Consider the following 25,379-nt stretch of genomic DNA (forward strand, 5'->3'; position numbering starts at 1 on the left):
CCTTTCCTGTATTTCTTTAGTCAGTCTAGCCAATGGTTTATCAATTTTGTTAATTTTTTCAAAGAACCAGCTTTTGGCTTTGTTAATTCTTTCAATTGTTTTTCTGTTCTCTAATTCGTTTAGTTCAGCTCTAATTTTTATTATTTGTTTTCTTCTGGAGCCTGATGGGTTCTTTTGTTGCTCACTTTCTATTTGTTCAAGTTGTAGGGACAGTTCTCTGCTTTTGGCTCTTTCTTCTTTTTGTATGTGTGCATTTATCGATATAAATCGGCCTCTGAGCACTGCTTTTGCTGTGTCCCAGAGGTTTTGATAGGAAGTATTTTCATTCTCGTTGCTTTCTATGAATTTCCTTATTCCCTCCTTGATGTCTTCTATGACCCAGTCTTTTTTCAGGAGGGTATTGTTCATTTTCCAAGTATTTGATTTCTTTTCCCTAGTTTTTCTGTTATTGATTTCTAGTTTCATTGCCTTGTGGTCTGAGAAGATGCTTTGTAATATTTCGATGTTTTGGACTCTGCAAAGGTTTGTTTTATGACCTAATATGTGGTCTATTCTAGAGAATGTTCCATGTGCACTAGAAAAAAAAGTATATTTTGCAGCAGTTGGGTGGAGAGTTCTGTATAAGTCAATGAGGTGAAGTTGGTTGATTGTTGTAATTAGATCTTCCGTGTCTCTATTGAGCTTCTTACTGGATGTCCTGTCCTTCTCTGAAAGTGGTGTGTTGAAGTCTCCTACTATAACTGTGGAGATATCTATGTCACTTTTCAATTCTGTTAAAATTTGATTTATGTATCTTGCAGCCCTGTCATTGGGTGCATAAATATTTAATATGGTTATGTCTTCCTGATCAATTGTCCCTTTTATCATTATATAGTGTCCTTCTTTATCCTTTGTGGTGGATTTAAGTCTAAAGTCTATTTTGTCAGAAATTAATATTGCTACTCCTCTTCTTTTTTGCTTATTGTTTGCTTGATATATTTTTTTTCCTCGTTGAGTTTTAGTTTGTTTGTGTCTCTAAGTCTAAGGTGTGTCTCTTGTAGGCAGCATATAGATGGATCGTGTTTCTTTATCCAGTCTGTGACTCTCTGTCTCTTTATTGGTGCATTTAGTCCATTTACATTCAGCGTAATTATAGATAAGTAAGTTTTTAGTGCTGTCATTTTGATGCCTTTTTATGTGTGTTGTTGACAATTTCATTTTTCCACATACTTTTTTGTGCTGAGACGTTTTTCTTATTAAATTGTGAGATCCTCATTTTCATAGTGTTTGACTTTATATTAGTTGAGTCGTTACGTTTTTCTTGGCTTTTATCTTGAGTTATAGAGTTGTTATACCTTTTTGTGGTTACCTTATTATTTACCCCTATTTTTCTAAGTAAAAATCTAACTTGTATTGTTCTATATCTCCTTGTATCACTCTCCATCTGGCAGTTCAATGCCTCCTGTATTTAGTCCCTCTTTTTGATTATTGTGATCTTTTACCTATTGACTTCCATGATTCCCTGTTATGTGTATTTTTTTTTAATTAATCTTAATTTGTTTTTGTGATTTCCCTATTTGAGTTGATATCAGGATGTTCTGTTTTGTGACCTTGTGTTGTGCTGATATCTGATATTATTGGTTCTCTGACCAAAAAATATCCTTTAGTATTTCTTGTAGCTTTGGTTTGGTTTTTGCAAATGCTCTAAACTTGTGTTTATCTGAAAATATCTTAATTTCGCCTTCATATTTCAGAGAGAGTTTTGCTGGATATATGATCCTTGGCTGGCAGTTTTTCTCCTTCAGTGTTCTGTATATGTCGTCCCATTCCCTTCTTGCCTGCATGGTTTCTGCTGAGTAGTCTGAACTTATTGATTCTCCCTTGAAGGAAACCTTTCTTTTCGCCCTGGCTGCTTTTAAAATTTTCTGTTTATCTTTGGTTTTGGTGAGTTTGATGATAATATGTCTTGGTGTTTTTCTTTTTGGATCAATCTTAAATGGGGTTCGATGAGCATCTTGGATAGATATCCTTTCGTCTTTCATGATGTCAGGGAAGTTTTGTGTCAGGAGTTCTTCAACTATTTTCTCTGTGTTTTCTGTCCCCCCTCCCTGTTCTGGGACTCCAATCACCTGCAGGTTATCCTTCTTGATAGAGTCCCACATGATTCTTAGGGTTTCTTCATTTTTTTTAAATTCTTTTATCTGATTTTTTTTCAGCTATGTTGGTGTTAATTCCCTGGTCCTCCAAATGTCCCAGTCTGCATTCTAATTGCTTGAGTCTGCTCCTCTGACTTCCTATTGCGTTGTCTGATTCTGTAATTTTATTGTTAATCTTTTGGATTTCTACATGTTGTCTCTCTATGGATTCTTGCAACTTATTAATTTTTCCACTATGTTCTTGAATAATCTTTTTGAGTTCTTCAACAGTTTTATCAGTGTGTTCCTTGGCTTTTTCTGCAGTTTGCCTTATTTCATTTGTGATGTCTTGAAGCATTCTGTAAATTAGTTTTTTATATTCTGTATCTGATAATTCCAGGATTGTGTCTTCATTTGGGAAAGATTTTGATTCTTTTGTTTGGGGGGTTGGAGAAGCTGTCATGGTCTGCTTCTTTAAGTGGTTTGATACGGATTGTTGTCTCCAAGCCATCACTGGGAAACTAGTTTTTCCAGAAAATCCGCTAAAAAAAAAATGCAGTCAGATCCCTATCAGAGTTCTCCCTCTGGCTCAGGCTATTCAGATGTTAATGAAGCTGCCTGGGGAGGGTGGGGGAGGGAACAGAGAGATAGGAGAGTAGCACCTCAGAATATAGCCAGAGTTGCTTGTCTTGCTTGGAATGACTATTATATCTGAGATTCCCGTGGGGCGCGTCGCCTATGTGTGCTGGCTGTGTGGAGATTGTCCCCCGGGGGTCTGGACCGCTGGAGTCACGGTCAGATCCTCCGCTTCCAGCCCCACGCCCAGCGTCAAGGCTCCCCTGCTGGGACGGTGCACTCTCGACTCCAAAATCAGTCGCTGCCTCCTGGGGACTTCTCGTCCCTCCAGCCACGTTGCCATGCCGCCTCCGAAAACCGGTTGGGCCCCCTCCCGGGGTTAGTTCAGGTGGGTGGAGCAGCTCCCCGTGCTTGTGCCGTGGCGGAGTGTCCCGGCAGGGATGCTGTTCTCTCCGCTCCAATACCAGTCGCTGCCTCCCGGGGACTTCTCCTACTGGCTGCGTCCCACGCCGCCCACCCGAACCAGCTGGTCCCCCTCCCGGGGTTAGTTCAGGGGGGTGGAGCAGCTCTCCATGTTTATGCCGTACCTGCGTCCAGTCCAAATCCCGGCGGGATGGTTCCCCAGCTGGGACGCTGCTCTCTCCGTTCCAAGACCAGTCACTGCCTCCCAGGGACTTCTTCTACCGGCTGCGTCCCACGCCGCCTGCAGAACCGTCTGGTCCCCCTCCTGGGGTTAGTTCAGCGGGGTGGAGCAGCTCTCTGTGCTTGTGCCGTACCTGACTGGTACGCTGGCTTCAGGCTCTGAAAACAATCGCTGCTTCCCCGTATTAGTTCGTTCTCCGTCTCTAAATCTGTGTTTGTTGTTCAGGGTTTGTAGGTTGTTATGTATGTGATCGATTCACTTGTTTTTCCGTGTCTTTGTTGTAAGAGGGATCCGAGGTAGCGTCTGCCTAGTCCGCCATCTTGGCTCCGCCTCCGTCTGGTCTTTTTTTGTGAGTTTGAATTTTATTCTACATTTTTCTCCCACACTGTCTGGGACCCTCTATTGTGATCCCTATCAGCAGTTGGTGGTAGTAGCCAAGCACCATGTAGCTATGCTGGACTCAGTCTGATGGAGGCTGTGGTAGTTGTGGTTCAATCTGTCCCTTGTGTCTTTGGTTTTCTTCATCCTCCCTCGCTCCAGACAGGGTGGGACAAGTAGGCATATCTAGATGGCCACTCATAAGCTTTTAAGACCCCAGACACTACTCACCAACCATCCTCACTTAACTGATGACTTCATTGAGAAGATTAAAGCAGTCAGAAGAGAAATTTTCTACTCCCACTGCCATGCTATTAGAATCTATACTCATATTATCTGCCCTTGTTGCTGTAGATGAACTTTGCATGTTCTCTAAAGTTGATCCCTCCTATTTCCACTGGATGCCATCTTGGCTCAGCTATTCAAGCACATAGTTCTAGCAATTCTTTCCATTCTCTCTCTCTGACATAATTAATAATTATTCTTTACACAGCAGCCAGGGTGGACCTTTTAATAATGTAAGTCAGATAATGTCACTCTTGTGCCCAAAAAATATGGGCTTAGGATAGCCAGGTCAATTTTGAAAAAAAATAATAATAAGATTGGTGGTGATGGTGGGTTATTTCTGTCCTAATAGGTCTCAAGTCTTCTCATAAAGCTATGATAATTAAGATAATGAGAAACAGGTTCAGGGGTAGAATAAGATATTCATGGAACAGAATAAAGAACCCAGAAACAGACACTCTTGTGTGTGAAAGTCTGACATAAGACAGAGCTGTCAAAGAAAATCAGTGGGGACAGGAAGGACTATTTACTAAATGGTTATGCAACTAATTGTGCATGTGGAAAAAATAAAACTGGATAACTACGTCAAACTTGGATTAAAGATCTCATTATGAAATGCAAAACATTAAGCTTTAGGAAAAAATAAATGTAAGTTTATTTTTCAACTTAATGACCTTGAGTTAAGAAAAGAATTCCTAAATTGCTAAAACAACAAGCCACAAGAGGCATCTGGGGTCTTAAACGCTAGCAAGCAGCCATCTAAGGTGCATTGATTGGTCTCAACCCACCTGGAGCAAAGGAGTATGAAGAACACCAAAGACACAAGGTAATTATGGGCCAAGAGGCAGAAAAGGCCACATAAAGCAGAGACTACATGAGCCTGAGGCCAGAAGAGCTAGATGGTGCCCGGCTATAACCGATGACTGTCCTGACAGGGAACACAACAGAGAACCCCTGAGGGAGCAGGAGAGCAGTGCGATGCAGACCCCAAATTCTCATAAAAAGACCAGACTTAATGGTCTGACTGAGACTAGAATGACCCCGGAGGTCATGGTCCCCAGACCTTCTGTTGGCCCAGGACAGGAACCATTCCCAAAGCCAACTCTTCAGACAGGGATTGGACTGAACAACGGGATAAACAATGATACTGGTGAGGAATGAGCTTTTTGGATCAAGTAGACACATGAGACTATGTTGGCATCTCCTGTCTGAAGGGGAGATGAGAGGGTAGAGGGGGTCAGAAGCTAGCCAAATGGACACAAAAAGAGAGAGTGGAGGCAAGGAGTGTGCTGTCTCATTGCGGGGGAGCAATTAGGAATATATAGCAAGGTGTTTATAAATTTTTGTATGAGAGTCCGGCTTGATTTGTAAACTTTCACTTAAAGCACAATAAACATAATAATAAAAAAAGTACAAGCCACAAGAAAAGAGTAAGAAATTACTCTATTAAAATTAAAATCTCTATTTATCTAAATACACCATAAACAAAGTGGAAAAAAGATGACAGACTGGGAGAAGGGGAGAAGATTACTGCAATATATATTTATATGGAGTCCATGGAGCCCTGGTGGTGAAGTGATTTAGCAGCTCGCTGCTAATCAAAAGGTCAGCAGTTCAAAACCACTAGCGACTCCTTGGGAGTAAGATGTGGCAGTCTGCTTCCTAAAGATTATAGCCTTGGAAGCCCTATGTGGCAGTTCTACTGTGTCCTATAGGGTTACTATGAGTCTAAATAGACTTGACAGAGATGGATGTATATATATATTGGTGGCGTGTGTCGTTGATTTGGTTCCATCTCAAAAGGACCCTATAGGACAGAGTAGAGCTGCCCCACAGGGTTTCCTAGGCTAAAATCTTTTTGGGAGCAGATCACCAGGTCTTTTCACCGATGGAGTGGCTGGCAGGTTTGAACTGCATACATTTCACTTAGCAGCCATGCACTTAACTATTGTGCCCCCAGGATTTATCTATACTTACACACACACACACACACACACACACACACACTCTACAATAAGAAAAAGATAAAAGAAATGGTCAATAAACATGTGGTAAGATGACCCACTTCACTATCAGGGAAATATAAATTAAAACATGATGGGGTATCATTTTATTCCAGATTGGCAAAGATGTAAGAGTTTAATAGGAGAAAATATTGGCTGTGACATGGAGCTATAGAAGGCTTTCTATATTGCTGATGGGAGTATAATTAGATGTAAATGTTTTGGAGAGCAATTTGGCAAAATATAATAAAGCTGAAATGCATACAACCCACGAGCCCAAATTTCTGCTTCCTGAGATGTCAGTGCTGGAACAAAGTGACAAGGTCAATGTTTTATTATTTGTTAAAAAGTAAAAATCAGTGAAGCTAAATATTGGATACATTTAAAGTACAGAAAAATTCTAAACATATTCTAAAAAATCAGGTCAAAGTATAACTGGTAAACGTATAATGAATGCATATTTTTTAATATGACCCAGTATTAGATTAAACTAATGAAAATATAGTATTAAAAATAACAAATGAGACTCTGTAAAACTGAACAAGTTATCATCAGTCATGAGCACAAATACTCTACTCAGATGTGGCATAAATATTCTACTAGGTTGGTTAATTGAAGCCGGGATTCAATAATGGCCTATACTCCAGTCCTATACTAAAGAGGTTGAAATGCGTGAACTCTCCTGGCATTTTATAGGGAAAGGAATCTGTGGGCTCAGGGAGATGGGAACATCATAATGGATCTATTATATGCAAACTACTCGGTCATACACCAGGAGCCTGAGGGACACCACCTTCACAATGCACTAAAAACACCTGTGGCGAGAGTACCACCATCTTTGAAAACTGTACCTCTCTTCTCAAGGCCAGAGTTGACAGTGGAAAGTGTTGCAACGTAATGGAGTGTTCTGATTTTAGTGGAAATAAGGGGATCCAGGAAGAGTAGCGGTCAGGTGGTGGCATGGAAATGAGAGAGCCAACGAGGGCACAGTCACCATTGTAAGGCAGAGGGATGGAATGGTACGAGAGTGGTTTTGTCCACAGGGACCTGTGGTGAGGCTTAATTGATCACTGGATTCCAAGAAATGAAATAGATGCCTAAGGTGCTGCTAGATATATATACATATACATAAGTAGAAAAATTTTAGGTCCAGTGGGCAGAAACCTAACTTGAGTCACGTAGTAGGAATTCATAGCCTCTTAACCAATGACAGACCTAAGCCAGTTCACAGGCCCAGGGCCCTTGTATTGGAAGGGATGCTAGGTTCCTGGATCCCTATAAGGAAGGACTGTGACCACAGATGAATACTGTGGCTCTTCCCCCAAGCCTTTCCCAAAGAGACCTGCAGTTTTCCCCAGGTGGACTGTGTACTGGGAAAGGAAAAATACCCAGCCTTTCTGAGGGATGATATTGGCTTGGAGGAGTTCCTGGGTGGTGCAAACAATTAAGTGCTCCACTGCTGCTGAGAGGTTGGAGGCTAGAACCCACCCAGGGGTGCTGCCTTGGAAGACAGGCCTGGCGATCTGCTTCCGAAAGGTCACAGCCTTGAAAATCCTACGGAGTAGTTCTACTCTGCACACATGGGGTCACCATGAGTCGAAATTGACTTCAACAGCAAGGAACAACAACATTGATACATGTAACTACATGGATGAACCTCAAAATAATTATTCTCAATGAAATCGGGAAGTCAGACGAAAAAGAATACATACTTTATGATACGATTCATATTAAATTACAGAAAATACAAACGAATTTATAGTGAGGAGGCGTGGAAAGGAAGGATTACAGAGGGGCACAAGGAAAGTTTTGGAGGTGATGGATATGTTCATTATCTTCATTGTGGTGATAGTTTCGCAGATGTACAGATATGTCAAAATCACCAGACTGTGCACTTTTTCTTTTATATCAATGCTACCTCAGTAAAGCTGTAATGATCATTTGTGGAATAAAAAGTGTACATGGAATTTGTTTTTTTTGCTCTAAGTAATCCCTGGGTGGTGAAAGGAGTTAACATACTTGACTGCTAACTGAGAGTTTGGAGGTTCGAGTCCACCCAAAGGTGCCTCAGAAGAAAGGCCTGGAGATCTACTTCTGAAAAACCAGCCACCAAAACCCTTTGAAGCTCATTTCTACTCTGACGTACTTGGGGTCACAGGAGTTGGAATCAACTCAACAGCGACTGGCGGTTCTGGAATATATAAACCAAATTAAGTGATTTTACAGATATAGACCCTGCTGTTCTCCTGGTTGGTCTTTAGCATTGAGTAGAAAAAACATGTTTCCCATATTTGCTGTTAAACCAAACCTGTGGCCGTCGAGTGGATTCCAACTCATAGCAACCCTACAGGACAGAGTAGAATTGCCTCTTTGGATTTCCAAGGAACGGCTGGTGGATTTGAACTGCTGACCTTTTGGTTAGCAGCCAAATGCTTAACCACTCTATCACCAGGGCTCCTATTTGCTGTTAGGTCCTTAATAAAGATGAGGTGACTTGCCCCCCATTGTGGGAGTGAATACAGTGGAAGCAGCTGCGGACATGACAAGAAGGAGTGAGACCCAGCTAGTCATTCAGTTATTTCTGAGGTTTACAATACTTGGTGTATTGAAATACCTGCTCCTTTGGTTTTCCTGTGGAAATCATCAGCCTCACTTCAAATATGAAAAATACACAGGCCTTATAAAGGCTATTGAAAATATTTTTGGCATTAAATTCTCAGTTAAGGTTGGAAAAGTCTATAATTAGGCCCTTCACTCTTTCTGTCAGCCATTTGTCGTGAGCAGCCATAACGTGAGGTGCTGTGCAGGGATCTGTGAACCCATGAACAGCTCACAGGTTAGTAATTGGCCTCATGGTGTGACCAGGGTCATGAGAAAACTTGTTCAAGTTTTTAGTTTTATTTTAGCCAAATTTCGAAAGATCAGTTGGAGGAAATGAAACTATGTGCTATGATGTCAGCTGTGTCCTCTACATTTTTCTGAGCCATGGTAGAAGCAGGGGCACCCAAGTCAATAAAGAACGTTGTAAGACTTCTTATCTCTGGCCCTCTCACTGCTCTGGATTGGAGTGTCAGTTTCTCGGTGTGTGTAAATGTCTTAAGTGTAATTTCATGCTTAGAAGTTATCCTAAGGAGAGAGTTGGGCAAGCTTTCCAAGATGTAAGTACAAAATTGTCCGTTGTCTCAGTGGATGGAAATTGAAAATAAAAATCAGAAATAACCTAAACGTATGTCTATATTACAATCTATCCAAGCAGTAAAATACTAAGCAGTCATGAAAGGATGGTGTTTATTGGGTTTCTTTGATGTGGAAAGATGCCTACGATATATTGAAGAGAAAGCAGGTTGTAAACGACCAGGTATGATGAACAATTGACGTCAGTATATATTTGCTTATATAGGTGTGTGCAGAAAGAATGAGCTGGAGAGATTTGTGCCGAAATATCAAAAAGGTGATTCTGAGTAATGGAATTAAAGGCATTTCTGCTTTCTTCTTAAACCTTTCTCTAGAACTGATTTTTTTTCTGCAATGAACTTGCATTATCTTTATAAACAACAGAAAAGTCAAAATTTTTTTTTTCCCCTCCCTAGACTCTAGAGACTTTCTAAAAACCTCAGAATCTGAGAGCTGGAAATAAACCTCAGGACCTTCTCTGCCACAGTGAGGACACGCAGTATTTTAGAGTTCAGGTCCTTCTCAGCCGCCCTGTGGCTGTAAAAAGTCCCCACTTTCCCTTCACACCTGCAAATAAACCCTTTGCACTTCCTCATATCTACTGCATTTGATTCTACTGATCGTAAAGGCAGACACAGCTCCAATCTGCCGACACTCACGAAGTCGCCCTACACAGATAGTGTTTTGCACATCAGGGTTTGCTGGAGCTTTAGCATGTTCTAAGCTCAAGTAACATTTCCTGTCCGTGGTCACCACATAGCTTTCCGGTCAGTGCTATATGCTGCTAAGTCAACACCCTCTGTGACTTCTCTATTTCTAACTTGCACCATAGTGTCTTCATTTAGATCTGTGAAAACACAGAAGTTGTTATATCACTGTTCTAATGTAGCAAAGAAAGGACTATTCATCTCTAAGACCCAGAATGACGCAGTTCTGCAAATCAGGATCCACTGTCCAGCCCTCAAGTCCCCCAGCTTGGGCACTTAGCAACAGGTTCCAAGGTTACTACCTTAAACAGAGTTCAGTGGAACTGTGGATGCTTGTAAGGCAGGGGACATAGTAACGTATTAAGAGTTTGGACTTATGAAAGTTATTAATAAGAAGTTGGTGTTTTCTTCCCTATAAAATAGGGATACTGTCACAAACTGCAAAGGATTTTACAAAGGACAAGTGAAAAAACCCGTATAACATGCTTAGCACACTTGGGCTCACAGAAAGCACCTACGTGGTCACTACTACTACATAGGTATAGGCAACCAGGCTAATGCTAGTGTTATAGATAGTAATTTTGGCTTTGTTCACATAGGGCTGTTTATTGGAGCATAGATTGCTTTAGGAGACCTACTCAGAGGAGCCTTTCCTGACACCCAACCTGCATGCAGTAGCCTCTGTCCCTCCCTGTCACATGACTTTGTTTTGATCATATTTTCTCCTTCCACTAGACTATAAATCCCCACGTGTTGCCTGTAGTATTTATCACTGCTTCACCAGTGCCTAGGACCGTGCCTGGAACATAACAGGTACTCAGCATATGCTTGTTGAATGAATGAATTCATTCATCCTCCAAGGCCCAGCCCCAATGTCAGACTCCCCACCCCCTGATGAATGAATCACTCTTTGCTCTGTGTTCCCATAGTGCCCTGATCATAATCCCAACACCATAGTTATCAGACGGCATCATGGTGTCTGTTTACTTCTTCATTTTCACCACTAGGCTCTGCACTTGTGTTGAAGCCATCAGCTGAGTGCCTGGTACATGGGAGATACTAAGTCATCCCTGGGTGGTGCAGATTGTTAACGTGCTTGACTGCCAACCATAAGGTTGGAGGTTTGAGTCCACCCAGGGGTGCCTTGGAAGAAAGGCCTGACAATTTACTTCTGAAAACATCTGCCATTGAAAACTCTATGGTGCAGTTTTATTCTGACATACATGGGGTCACATGAGTCAGTATCAACTCAACAGCAACAAGTTTCAAGTAATCATCAAACAACTTGAATGTACTGTGCTGACCTGTGTGATAATAAGTTTTTACAAGAAACTATGGTAAAAAAAAAAAAAAAAAAATTTGGGGGGGGGGTTGGGGCCCTGGTGGTGTAATGGTTAAGAGCTCAGCTGCTAACCAAAAGGTCAGCAGTTTGAATCCACCAGTCGCTCTTTGGAAACCCTATGGGTCAGTTCTACTCTGTCCTATGAAGTCACTATGAGTCAGAATTGACTTGATAGCAAAAGGGTTTGGTTTTTGGTATTGTGGGGGTAGGACTTCCTGGGTGGTGCAGAGTTAAACGCTCAGCTACTAACCAAAAGGTCGGTCATACAAATGTACTCAGAGATACCTTGGGAGAAAGGCGTAGTGATCTGCACCCAACAGGTCACAGTCACAGAAAACCCTATGGAGCAAGCTTTACTCTGACGCTCTGAGGCTGCCATGAGTTGAAATCAACTCAACAGCAATTTTTTTTTTAATCTATAGAGCTTTGCTATTTTATTTTATTGTGCTTTAGGTGAAAGTTCACAATTCAAGTTAATTTCTCATTCAAAAATTTATACACGTATTGTTTTGTGATATTGGTTGCAATCACTGCAATGTGACAGCACTCTTCACTTTTCCAACCCAACTTCCCTGTGTCCATTTGTCCAGTTCCTGTTCCTCCTGCCTTCTTGTGTTGCTTTTGGACAGGAGTTGCCTATTTGTATATTTGATTGAATTAAGAAGCGCGTTCCTCACGTGTGTTTTTTGTTTGTTTGTTTTATAGGCCTGTCTAATCTTTGTCTGAAAAGTGGGCTTCAGGAATTGTTTCAGTTCTGGGTTAGTAGAGTGTCCAGGGGCCGTAGTCTCAGGAGTTCCTCCAGTCTCTGTCAGATCAGTAAGTCTGGTCTTTTTTTTTTTTTTGTGACTTTGAATTCTGTTCTACATTTTTCTCCCACTCTGTCTGGCATTCTCTGTTGTGATCCCTGTCAGAGTGGTCACTGGTTGTAGCTGAGTCTTCTAGGCTCAGGCTGGTGGAGTCTCTGGTTCATGTGGTGCTTTAGTCCTTTGGGCTGGTATTTTCCTTGTGTCTTTGGTTTTCTAATTCTCCTTTGCTCCGGATGGGATGGGGCCAATGGATGTATCTTAGATGGCCGCTCACAACCTTTTAAGACCCCAGACGCTACTCACCAAACTGGGATGTAGAACATTTTCTTTATGAACTATGTTATGCCAATTGACTTAGATGTCCCCCAAGACTATGGTCTCCTGCCCCCAACCCCTGCTACTCAGTCCCTCGAACTGTTTGGATAAGTCTAGGAAACTTCCATGCTTTTGCTTTGGTCCAGTTGTGCTGACTTCTCCTATACTGCGTGTTATCCTTCCACTTACCAAAGGTGACACTTGTCTACTATCTAGTTAGCAATTTCCCCTCCCCATCTCTCCCCACCCTTATAACCATCAAAGAATGTTTTTTCTGTATGTAAACCTTTTCTTGAGTTCTTATAATAGTTGTCTCATACAATATTTGTCCTTTTGTGATTCATTTATTTCACCCTCCAGATTCATCTGTGTTGTGAGATGTTTCATGAATTCATCATTGTTCTTTTTCATTAAATAGTATTCCATTGTGTGCATGTACCATAATTTGTTTATTCATTCATCTGTTGATGGGAATTTAGGTTGTTTCTGTCTTTTTGCTATTGTGAATCATGCTGCAATGAACATGGGTGTGCATATGTCTATTTTTGTGCTGGCTCTTATTTCTCTAGGGTATATTCCTAGGAGTGGGGTTGCTGGATTGTATGGTATTTCTATTTATAGCCATATGGTTTTCCAAAGTGGTTGTACCATTTTACATTTCTACCAGCAGTGCATGAGAGTTCCAATCTCCCCACAAACTCTCCATCATTTGTTATTTTGTGTTTTTGGATTAGTGCTAATATTGATGATGAGATCGATGCAGAAAAGACATTTGCCAAAGTCCAACACTCATTCCTGATATAAGAATTTCATTAAAATAGGAATAGAAGGGAAATTCATTGACATAATAAAGAGCATTTATACAAAGCCAATAGCCAACAGCCAACATCATTCTAAATGGAGAGAGACTGAAAGTGCCCCTCTCGAGAACAGAAACCAGACAGGGATGCCCTTTATCACCACTCTTATTTAACATGTTGCTGGAAGTCCTAGCTAGAGCAATAAGGCAAGAAATAAAGGGCATCCAAATTGGTAAGGAAGACGTAAAACTATCCCTATTCACAGATGATATGATCTTACACACAGAAAACCCCAAAGAATCCACAAGAAAGCTACTGGAACTAGTAGAAGATTTCAGGAAAGTGGCAGGATACAAGATTAACATACAAAAATCAGTTGGTTTCCTCTACATCAACAAAGAGAACTTTGAAAAGGAAATGACCAAATCAATACCATTTACAGTAACCCCCAAGAAGATAAAGTACTTAGTAATATATCTAACCAGGGACATAAAAGACCTAAAGAAAGAAAACTACAAAACACTACTACAAGAAACCAAAACAAACCTACACAAGCGGAAAACATACCATGTTCATGAATAGGAAGACTCAGCATTGTGAAATGTCAATTCTACTCTAAGTTATCCCAGATACAATGCAATCCTGATCCAAATTCCAACTGCATTCTTTAACAAGATGGAGAAACAAGTCACCAACTTTATACGGAAAGGGAAGAGGCCCTGGATAAACAAAGCATTACTGAAGAAGAAGAACAAAGTGGCAGGCCTCTCACTATCTGATTTTAGAGCCTATTATACAGCCACAGTAGTCAAAAGAGTCTGGTACTGGTACAACAGACACGAAGACCAATGGAACAGAATTGAGGACCCAGACGTACATCCATCCATCTATGAGCAGTTGATATTTGACAAAGACTCAAAGACTGTTTAATGGGGAAAAGACAGTCTTTTTAGCAAATGGTGTTGGCATAACTGGATATCCATCTGTTAAAAAATGAAACAAGATCCATACTTCACACCAAGTACAAAAACTAACTCAAAATGGGTCAAAAACCTAAATATAAAATCTAAAACGATAAAGATCATGGAAGAAAGACTAGGGACAATGCTAGGAGCCCTAATACATGACATAAATAGGATACAAGCTATACTTAACAATGCATAAACACCATAAGAGAAACTAGATAACTGGTAGCTCCTAAAAATTAAACACTTATGCTCATTAAAAGACTCCACCAAAAGAGTAAAAAGACAACCTACAGACTGGGAAAAAAATTTTGGCTATGACATATCCAACAAATGTCTAATTTCTAAAATGTATAAGATACTGCAGCACCACAACAACAAAAAGACAAATAATCCAATTAAAAAGTGGGCAAAGGTTATGAACAGACACTTCACCAAAGAAGACATTCAGGTAGCTAACAGACACATGAGGAAATGCACGCAATCATTAGCCATTAGAGAAATGTTTTTTTGTTTATGGTAGAGACAGCCACGAGGGCCATTTGACCCGAACCTTAAGCCTGAGGGTACTTGAAATTTTGTCTGCCTTTCAGTAACGTGGGCAGGGAGTAGGCTGAAGCTTGGTCACGTGCACATACCCAACAAACATTTATTCTTGTCTATTTAGTTTCTTGTTATTATTAGTTTTTTGTGGTGACCTATGCTTTTAGATGAATATACAAGTTAGGCTGATATACTACAGAACAGTTGAGAATAAATGTCAATTTTCAAAGAGATTTTACACATAGACCACATACCGTGAAGCCCCACCTGTCCCTACCACATCCCTTGCACTGGCTTCTTTTTTCCATTCCCACTGCTTGGCCCACCACAGCTCATTCTTCAACATCTCCCATCTAGTGACACAGCAATATCACAGTCATCTCCTGGTTCCAGTACATTCTCCATATCAGATTGGCAACCCAGGACTAACCTTGTCACTCCCCGGCTCAGAAACAATCCATTTCTCCCCTTTATCTACAGAAAAATTCTGTTAATACCCCATTATCTTATCTCAAACCTAGTTTTCTTAAAAGTACTTTCCAAACTACCTTTCAGGAACCCTGTTTGATTCATACGTGTATTAAAATATCCTCCGTTCCTAACTCTTCTCACAGAAATGCCCTTCATTTCATTTCTATGTAACAGAATTTTTTTATACCTTGTTTTATTTATTTAAATGTTTCAGATCTCTAAAGAAAATTGGAAGTTACCTATTTGAATCTCCTTAGAATTTCCCCAGGCCCTAGCACAGTGCTTTTGCATATAGTAAGGACTCATTACATTTTTATAAACATTTTTTAAATTATAAAAATAATACATGCATATGTAAAACATTTAAACAGCACAAAGAAGTTATCAAATAAAAAGAAAGAATCCACAACTCTTCTCCTAACTTGAAAGGTTGGAGGTTCTGGTCCACCTCTGGGAGTCTTGGAAGAAAGGCTTAGCAATTTGCTCTAAAAAAAACCAGTCATCAAAAACTCTATGAGGCACAATTCTACTCTGATATACATGGGGTTGCGATGAGTTGGAATCCAGATGGCAACTAGTTGTTATACATCTTCTAGAAGTTTTATATGAATAGACAAGGATTTTTTTTTTTTTTACACAAATAGGATCCTACTTTGTACCTTGCCTTTTTCACCCAACAATAGATCATGAAGTTTTTTTTTGTACCATGTATGAAATAACCCAACTTTGTTTTGCATAGGTTATATTCCAATGACGATATGGATGTCCTCTTATGGACTGTTTAGACTATTTCCAATTTGTACATATTTTGTGCAGACATAACTCTAAGAAATGTTTATTGGTGAAATTTTTAGTCAAAAGCTATATCCATGCATTTTATATCTTGGCCACATTACCATTCAAAGAAGGCCTGGCGGTGCAATGGTTAAGTGCTGAGCTGCTAACCTAAAGGTCAGCATTTTGAACCCACCAGTCACTTCACGGCTTTTCTACTTTGTCCTATTGGGTCACCATGAGTCACAATCGACTCAATGGCAATGAGTTTTTTTATGATTCAAACAGGTTGTATCAAAGTGTGCAAGACTGTTTCCCAACACTCTAATTCCTCTAGGCATTTTCACAGTTTGAATTCTTGTCCATTGAACAGGAAAAAATGGCATCTTACTATTCTTAGGGGCCTGGTGGTGCAGTGGTTAAGAACTCAGGTGCTAACCAAAACATCAGCAGTTCAAATTCACCAGCTACTCCTTGGAAACCCTGTGGGGCAGTTCTACTCTGTCCTATAGGTACTCTATGAGTCGGAATCGACTCTACGGCAATGGGTTTGGATTTTTTTTTTTTTTTGGTGTTGTTTTAACTTGTATTTCTTTAATTATGAGTGAGCTGTAGCATTTTTCCATATCTTTCTTTTCTGAGAATCTCCTGCTCGTATGCTTTCTATTTTTCTATCGATTTTTTTAAAGTTCTTTATATGTTAATAAAAATTATTTTTTTTTTTTGTCAATAGTCTTTTAAGTTTTTTTTTTTACTATGGTCATATTTGTCATTCTTTTATGGTTTCTGCATCTCATTTTTTTGCTTAGAAAGGCTTTCTCAATTCCAGGACTTTTTTTTTTTTAATAATTTGTGTTTTAATATTTGTGATTTCATTTTTTAAAAAATAAGTTAAGTATTAGAACCGTTTTGAATTAATTTCATTTTAAGGGATCTAGGTTTACTTTTTTCTAAGTGACTAGTCAAGTGCCCATTAGTCATCATTCATCTTTTCCTCTTTGATTCGAAACACTCTTTTTAGCAAATGCTAAATTCCATGTGTACTTGACCTTGTTTCTGGATTCTATATTCTATTTTATTGATCTGTCAGTACCAAACTCTTTCAATTTCTGTAGTAATTACTATAGTTTTATAATGTATTAATATTTTAATATTTGGTAGAGCTAGTCCTTCTTTTTTAAATTAAAGAATCTTTGGCTATTCCAGCAGGTTCCATGTTCTACCCCTAACCTAGGTCAACTTCACTGTCCTTGCAGCAAATTTTTAAAAAAATCTGTCGTTTCTTTACTGGAAACATATGGAATATTTTAGATTAATTTAAGGTGAACAGACAAGCTTCCAAACTGGAGACCTTCCATTCATTCAAGATTTTTTGTAAGCTTCCCAGTAGATATTTAAGTCAGTCTTGCACATGTCATAGTACATTTATCCCTGCATGTTATTATTTTTGCTAATGTAAATAGGATGTTTAATCTGAATTTTATCTAATACATTTTAAGCAAATTTGAGTGAGTCATATCATTTGTAACTATTGACCTATTCATGTCAATATGTTTAATTTAATCAATTAAGTTAATAATTAATCAATAACTCAAATTAATTAAATGCATGACTTGACCTGACCCACTGCTGTGGAGTTGATTCTGACTCATAATGACACTATAGGCCATAGTAGAACTGCCTCGTAGAATTTCCAAGGCTGTATATCTTTACAGAACCATACTGCCACATATTTCTCCTGTGGAGCAGCTGGTGAGTTCAAACCACTGAACTTTCAGTTAGGAGCCAAGTGTTTTAACCACTGTGCCACTGTGGCACCTTAATTAGATGCATCATTTTCCTAATATGGAATCAATTCATCTTTGATGGATTGGACCACACTTGGTCATAGTGTGTTTTCTCCTTTAATGGGCTACGGGATTCTATCTGTTAATACACCCTCTCCTTTCTTATCGACATGGTTAGGTTCCAAAGACCAGGTCATTATGTGAAATCAGTGTTACGCGAAAAAGGAGGATGTCCACATCTGATGGCAAAATCGAGAATGATTACATCACAACATAACTGCCAGATTACATCATTATATAACTGCCAACCCACTGAGTATCATGGCCCAGTCAAGCGGACACATAACCTTAACCATAAAAGCCAGCATTACTCTTGCCTCACACTCCAGCATTATTACTACCCAACATACGTTGTTAATGGGTAAAATAGTAGGATAGTCGATTTTTTCCTGTTGTCATAAATGCAAAATGTCAGATAACAAGATAGTCGATAAGTGAGGAGAAACCCTAAAACTCCTTGTTGTCAAGACAGTAATGACAATCACTTTTTTCTGAGTAGCTCCCATAGAGACACCTGGGTTTTAATTCCTTTAATAGAAGAAAAGTGTCAGTGGGCTCTACAAGGAGAAGAGCACACAAAGATAGGAGGTGTCTACTGATAACTGTTTGGGATTGCTTTTTTAAACTGAGCATAAGCAAGTTCCCTCAGCAAGGTAGCTCTGATACCCTGGGCCGGAATTCCTTACTCAATTCAAACTTTTTGGAAACACCAGATGAGTTTTAACACAAGGAAGTCATTTGAGACATTCAGGTCTCTGTTTCCTTACATACAAAATGGTGGCCGCTTATGCTTGCCTTGATAGACTACAAGAAGTGTACAAGGAAATGACACTTGTTGAAGTCCTTTACTAATCTGAATAAAAATTGTGAAATATTATTATAATTTAAGTATTCCAAGTAGAGGCAGCAGAATACATGTAAAAACTTGGTCTCTCAGATTGAAATCTCAAAAGGGTGCCCAACCTATTCCATACCAAATAAACAGACTTCTAGAGAAGAGAATCTTTCTCACTTTTCTACCTTCTCCCCACTCCCCCTCACCTCCCATGCTTCCTGCAGCCCTCTCCTTCACCCAGAGGCTCTGCTTAGGTGGCATTTACATCAGGGAGAGAGAGGGCAGATGGAAGAGCAGGGACAGACGCCTTCTTTCCAACCTCTCCCAGTCCTCACTCGACTCATTTGGGTTGCAAAGTCAGAGTGAAATGCAATTCTTTTTATATTTGGTTGCCATCACTACATTTGATGTAGTATTTGACTGTAAGGTTACTCACGAGACACAGAGGCACAGCGCTCCTGGCACCGACTCGCTGTCCCTCAACAGAAAGTTGCCATCTACTCCTTCCCTGAGCAGCAAGATCTCACAGTCTCTCTTGGTCAAGGGGCCGTGGTAGTAAGGCAGATCCATGGAGATCCCCGTCGTATCACAGGCCACCTTGTCGGCCTGAAATCCAGCCCCAATTCGAGGGCCAGCTCTAAGGAGGGAAGTGGAGGCAGCTGGCCTGACGTAACTATGGAAACACTTCTTCCTTTTCTGGCCAGTGGGAGTGAGATGAAGTTTCTCTGTGAGACTCAGCCAGCTTCAGGAAGTGAGAGGGGCGGGGGTGATGAAGTGACCAAGCCATTTCAGCATATAAAAGGCTTGAGTGTAAGTTTCTTTGACTCATAGAATTGGATGGGAACACTTTCTAGCACATAGTGGAAACAGTGATGTTCAATGGCTGGGGCTGCAATGCTGAAGTTAAGCTTCCCAGAACTGGGCTGCAGCCTTGTGTATCACCCTATATTGCTAGGCTTTGCCTCCTCTGGCTGCTAGGATCCTCTCCTGAGAGAGCACCACCGTTTTTGCTATAACAGCTGCCCATTTTCTGCTGAAGCTACCTATGATTAGCCATGCTTAGCCCAGAATGGGTGCTCAAAAAGTATTTGGATGCTGTTACGAGGGTGGGGAGGGAGGAGAGGGAGGGTGAAAGGTATTCATGAGTTAGATAGTAGATAAGAATTATTTTAGGTGAAGGGAAGGACAATACACAATACAGGGGAAGTTAGCACAACCGGACTAAACCAAAAGCTGAGAAGTTTCCTGAACACAACCAAACACTTTGAGGGACAGAGTAGCAGGGACAGGGATCTGGGGGACCATGGTTTCAGAGGACATCTAGGTCAATTGGCATAACAAAGGTTATTAAGAAAATGTTCTGCATCCTATTTTGGTGACTGGCATCTAGAGACTTAAAAGCTAGGGAGCAGCTGTCTAAGATAGGTCAATTGGTCTTGACCCACCTGGAGCAAAGGAGAATGAAAAACACAAAAAACACAAGGAAAATATTAGTCCAAGAGACAAAAAGGGCCACATAAACCGGAGACTCCATCGGCTGAGACCAGAAGAACTAGATGGTGCCTGGCTACCACCAATGACTGCCCTGACAGGGAACACAACAGAGAGTCTCTGACAGAGCAGGAGAAAAGTGGGGTGCACAACTCAAATTCTATTAAGAAGACCAGACTTAATGGTCTGACTGAGACTAGAGGGACCCTGGAAGAAGACATGGACCCTGGACTCTCTGTTAATCCAGAACTGAAACCATTCCCAAAGCCAACTCTTCAGACAAAGAATAGACAGGACTATAAGACATAAAATAATACTCATGAAGAGAGTGCTTCTTAGCTCAAGTAGACACATGAGACTAAATGGGCAGCTCCTGTCTGGAGGTGAGATAATAAGGCCAAAGGGGACAGGAGCTGGTTGAATGGACACAGGAAACCTGGTGTGGAAAGAAGGAGTGTTCTATCATATTATAGGGAGAGCAACTAGGGTCACATAACAATGTGTGTATAAATTTTTGTATGAGAAACTAACTTCAACTGTAAACTTTCACTTAAAGCACAATAAAAGAAATTTTTTAAAAGGTATTTGAATGCTGAATGAATTCAGATTTGTCCAGACACAATGGGAAAATTGAAAGGATGACATTTCCATGGGTCAAATTACATGAAAAATAGAAGACATCAATGCGAAGAGAAATCAACTGGACACTACTGGGAAGGACAGTCCATTTCGTGACTAAGGCTCCTAGCCACCGAGGGAAAAAGGCTATTTTTAACATCCTCAGGCATTGTGCCTTTTGGGGGAGTGACTGGTACAAGTGGAAGGGATAACTAGGTACGAAAACTTACCGCAGGAATGCTTCTTCCAGGTGGAAGAAAAGAAGATATTGGGCTTGGGTTTGGAAACCCCCAGTTCCTATGGAGTTCCCATTCTGGGGGACAGCAGTGATCTGTCCCCATGAAGAAAGACCAAAAAAAAAAAAAAGCTATCCAGCCAGAGACACCCCGTTTAGACCAGGGCACGTAGTGCTGATGAGAAAATTCTTTTTTTTTTTTTTTTAGTCTGCTGAGACTTTTCCATCTTGATCAGTGGATACTCTTGGGAAAGGCAGGTAGTCACATGGCTTTTGTTTTCTGAGAGTGAGAGTTAGCCCTGAGAGTAATTTCCAAAGCCTCTTTGTGCAACCAGACCACCTGACGTAGTATTAATTTCAGATAAAATAAGCCATGCAATCATACCTATAATCCAATTTTTTAATTTGATTGCATTTACTTAGCTCTCACAGTTACCATCACATGATGTCAATCTGTATAAATTACTGTTTAAGTGAATCATTTTCCCTTTATCCAGCTGCCTCACCAAATACCTGTGGGAATCACTACATATCTCAGGTACATATCTATAAACATGTGCTCATGACTCATCCTTATTTCTCCTTATCAAGAGCTCTGTGTAGTCTTGACCCAGATACTATCAGAGGGGCTGACAACAAACGACCGCAGGGTCCATGGTGGTGGCAGCGGCAGGCAGACCGGAGAGAGGCTGCCAAGGCATGGCATCAGTAGAGATGGTGTCACCCATCACCCACTGTGGTAACTCAGCACTACCCCCCACCTCAACTACCAGTCAGGGTCTCTGCCTTGACCAGTGAGAGAAAGGAAGAGATTTGCAGGGAGCTGTGGGGCTGCAGAACTGGAAGGGGCAGGGCCAGGCAGCTCAGAACTTGGCCCTGCATGGGGGCGGGGTGGGACTGGGCCCCTCCACCCACTGGGAGCTGGGGAGGTTTGACATCCGCCCTCCGCACCCCAGCCGGGTGACTTTATGAGTTACCACACTGGATGACACCAATCCTAGTGAAGTCACTTTCCAGAAAGTTATTTCATCTTGCTCTTCTGCCTACTAGCTGTCCTTCCAGGAAACGTCCTTGTTGCAGATCTTTGTTCTTCCTTGGAAACCTCACTGTTCTGCTGTTGGTGTAGTGGAGTTTCACTAACCAGGGAACCTGATATCAGAGAGATAGGCTTTCAAATCCAAGTTTATCTTCTTGTTACTTGTGTGGTCTTGGGCAAGTCTTAACTTAATTCCAGAGGAATTATAGCAATTGAGGATAGAATTATTACTGTTGGAAGACAAAATTGGGTACCAAGCTTGCTGTAAGGATGCTTTTTGACATAACAAAACAAACCCACTGCCATCAAATTGATTCCAACTCATGGCAACCCCATGTGTGTCAGAGTAGAATTGTGCTCTATAGGATTTTCAACTGCTGATTTGTTTTTGGGAGTAAATCACCAGGCTTTTCTTCCCAGGCACCTGTGGGTGGACTTGAACTTCCAACTTTTCAGTTAGGAGCTGAGCGCATTAACCATTTGCATCACCCAGAAACTCCTTGGTAGGAAATAATTGGGTGCATGCTCAGGCTCTTGGTCATCCCAGGGCTTTGCTTACTTTTTTCCTATTTCAAAACCCAGTACCCTCATATGCACTCATATTAAAAGAAATGGAAAATTAAATCCATATCGAGATAACATCTCTCATCTATCCATTAATGAAAATCAGAAGTTTAACAACAGACGGGGTTGCTTATGCTATAGTGAAATAGGATCTCTCATAGATCTTTGGTTAGACTACAAAGTGATTACAACGCCAGCAAAGGGAGCTTGGAAAAGTTACATGTACATTCACATGAACAATCTCAGTTCTAGAAATCTGTCACAAAATTATACAGGCAGAAGCAGCACAAAATGACTTATGCAAAAGGTAGTATCTTTTTAAATTTTATTTATTTTGTTGTTATTGTTGAGAACATACGCAGCAAAATACACACCAATTCAACAGTTTCTACATGTACAATTCAATGACACTGATTACATTCTTCCAGTTGTGCAACCATTCTTACCCTCCTTTTCTGAATTGTTCCTCCCTCTTTAATGTAAATTCACGGACTCCTAAGATTCCTATTTAATCTTTCCAGTTGCTGTTATCAATTTGATCCCATATAGATAGTTCTATCTGATTCCATATAGATAGTTCTATTGGTCTCTATTCATGTGGAGCAACAGAGAAAGGAGGACAGTCAGGATTAGGAGGAAGATATGGAATGTGTGGCTAATTGCCCCCAAGAACAAGTGCCTCCTTTGCCATGAAACCAGAAGAACTGGATGGTGCTCAGCTACCATTACTGAACATTTTGATCAAGGAATTTATAGCAGAATCCTGATTAAGGTGGGGGGGGATATACAGATATAAATAAAGAAAAGACCAAGATGGATGTCAGAGAAGACTCTGAAACTTGCTCACGAACATCGAGCAGCTAAAGCAAAAGGAAGAAATGATGAAGTAAAATAACTGAACAGAATATTTCAAACGGTGGCTCGAGAAGACAAAGTATTATAATGCCATGTGCAAAGAGTTGGAGATAGAAAACCAAATGGGAAGAACATGCTCGGCATTTCTCAGGCTGAAAGAACTGAAGAAAAAAATCCAAGCCTCAAGTTGCAATAGTGAAGGATTCTGTGGGGAAAATATTAAATTACAAAGGAGCATCAAAAGAAGATGGAAGGAATACACGAAGTCATTATATCAAAAATAATTAGTTGATATTCAAGCATTTTGAGAGGTAGCATATGATCAGGAACCAATGGTACTGAAGGAAGAAGTCCAAACTGCCTGAAGGCATTGGCAAAAAACAAGGCTTCAGGAATTGACAGAATATCAATTGAGATGTTTCAACAAACGAATGCAGCGCTGGAGGTGCTCACTCATCTATGCCTAGAAATATGGAAGACAGCTTCCTGGCCAACTGACTGGAAGAGATCCATATTTATGCCTATTCCCAAGAAAGGTGATCCAACCAAATGTGGAAATTATTGAACAATACCATTAATATCACACACAAGTAAAATTTTGGTGAAGATCATTCAAAAAGCAGCTGACAGGAAACTGCCAGAAATTCAGGCTGGTTTCAGAAGAGGACGTGGAACCAGGGATATCATTGCTGATGTTAGATGGATTCTGGCTGAAAGCAAAGAATACCAGCAGGATGTTTACTTATGTTTCATTGACTATGCAAAGGCATTCGACTGTGTGGATGATAACAAATTACAGATACCATTGCGAAGAATGGGAATTCCAGAACACTTAATTGTGTTCATGAGGAACCTTTACATAGATCAAGAGGTTTAAAGTCAGGAAAGGTGTGCGTCAGGGTTGTATCCTTTCACCATACTTATTCAATCTGTATGCTGAGCAAAAAATCCAAGAAGCTGGACTATATGAAGAAGAATGGGGCATCTGGATTGGAGGAAGACTCATTAACAACCTGCATTATGCAGATGATGCAACCTTGCTTGCTGAAAGTGAAAAGGACTTGAAGCACTTAGTAACGAAGATCAAACAAAGATCAAAGACCACAGCCTTCAGTATGGATTGCACCTCAACATAAAGAACACAAAAATCCTCACAACTGGACCAATGAGCAATATCACGATAAACGAAGAAAAGATTGAAGTCGTCAAGGATTTCATTTTACTTGGATCCAAAATCAACAGCCGTGGGAAGCAGCAGTCAAGGAATCAAACAATGCACTGCATTGGGTAAATCTGCTGCAAAGGACCTCTTTAAAGTGTTGAAAAACAAAGATGTCACTCAAACCATGGTATTTTCAGTTGCATCATATGCATGTGAAAGCTGGACAATGCATAAGGAAGACTGAAGAATTGACACCTTTGAATTGTGGTGTTGGAAAAGAATATTGAATATATCACGGACTGCCAAAAGAACGAACAAATCTGTCTTGGAAGAAGTACAACCAGAATGCTCCTTAGAAGATGGCAAGACTGAGTATTACATACTTTGGACATGTTGTCAGGAGGGATCAGTCTCTGGAGAAGGAAATAATGCTTGGCAAAGTACAGGGTCAGTGGAAAAGAGGAAGACCCTCAGTGAGGTGGATTGACACAGCGGCTGCAACAATGAGCTCAAGCATAACGATTGTAAGTATGAAGGAGGACCGGGCGGTGTTTCATTCTGTTGTGCATAGGGTCACTATGAATTGGAACCTACTAGACAGCACCTAACAACAACAAACAACATACAGAACAGAATTTCAAATTCTCATGGACTCCAGACATTCTGTAGCCATGAAAGCTGGATGAACCCCTGAAACTATTGCCCTGAGATAATCTTTAAACCTTAAACCAAAAATATTCCCTGAAGTCTTCTTAAAACCAAACAATAGTTTAGCTTAATTAGTAAAAAATGTCTGCTTTGAGCATTAAGGTAGTATTTTTAATAGAAAAAGACTAGAAA

General features: G+C 40.5%; 1 protein-coding gene across 1 annotated transcript in view; it reads right to left on the reverse strand.

Moving 5' to 3' along the window:
• SH2D1B (SH2 domain containing 1B) overlaps window positions 1-19,509 on the reverse strand; it is a 37,408-nt gene extending 17,899 nt beyond the window's left edge. The window contains exon 1 of the mRNA XM_003415022.3: window positions 19,015-19,509. Within this exon, the coding sequence (XP_003415070.1) occupies window positions 19,015-19,148 (134 nt within the window). The 5' untranslated portion in view covers window positions 19,149-19,509. The remainder of the gene's footprint in view (window positions 1-19,014) is intronic.
• Between the last annotated feature and the right edge of the window lie 5,870 nt (window positions 19,510-25,379).

The sequence above is a fragment of the Loxodonta africana genome, chromosome 3, assembly GCF_030014295.1.
Source record: "Loxodonta africana isolate mLoxAfr1 chromosome 3, mLoxAfr1.hap2, whole genome shotgun sequence".
NCBI lineage: Eukaryota > Metazoa > Chordata > Mammalia > Proboscidea > Elephantidae > Loxodonta > Loxodonta africana.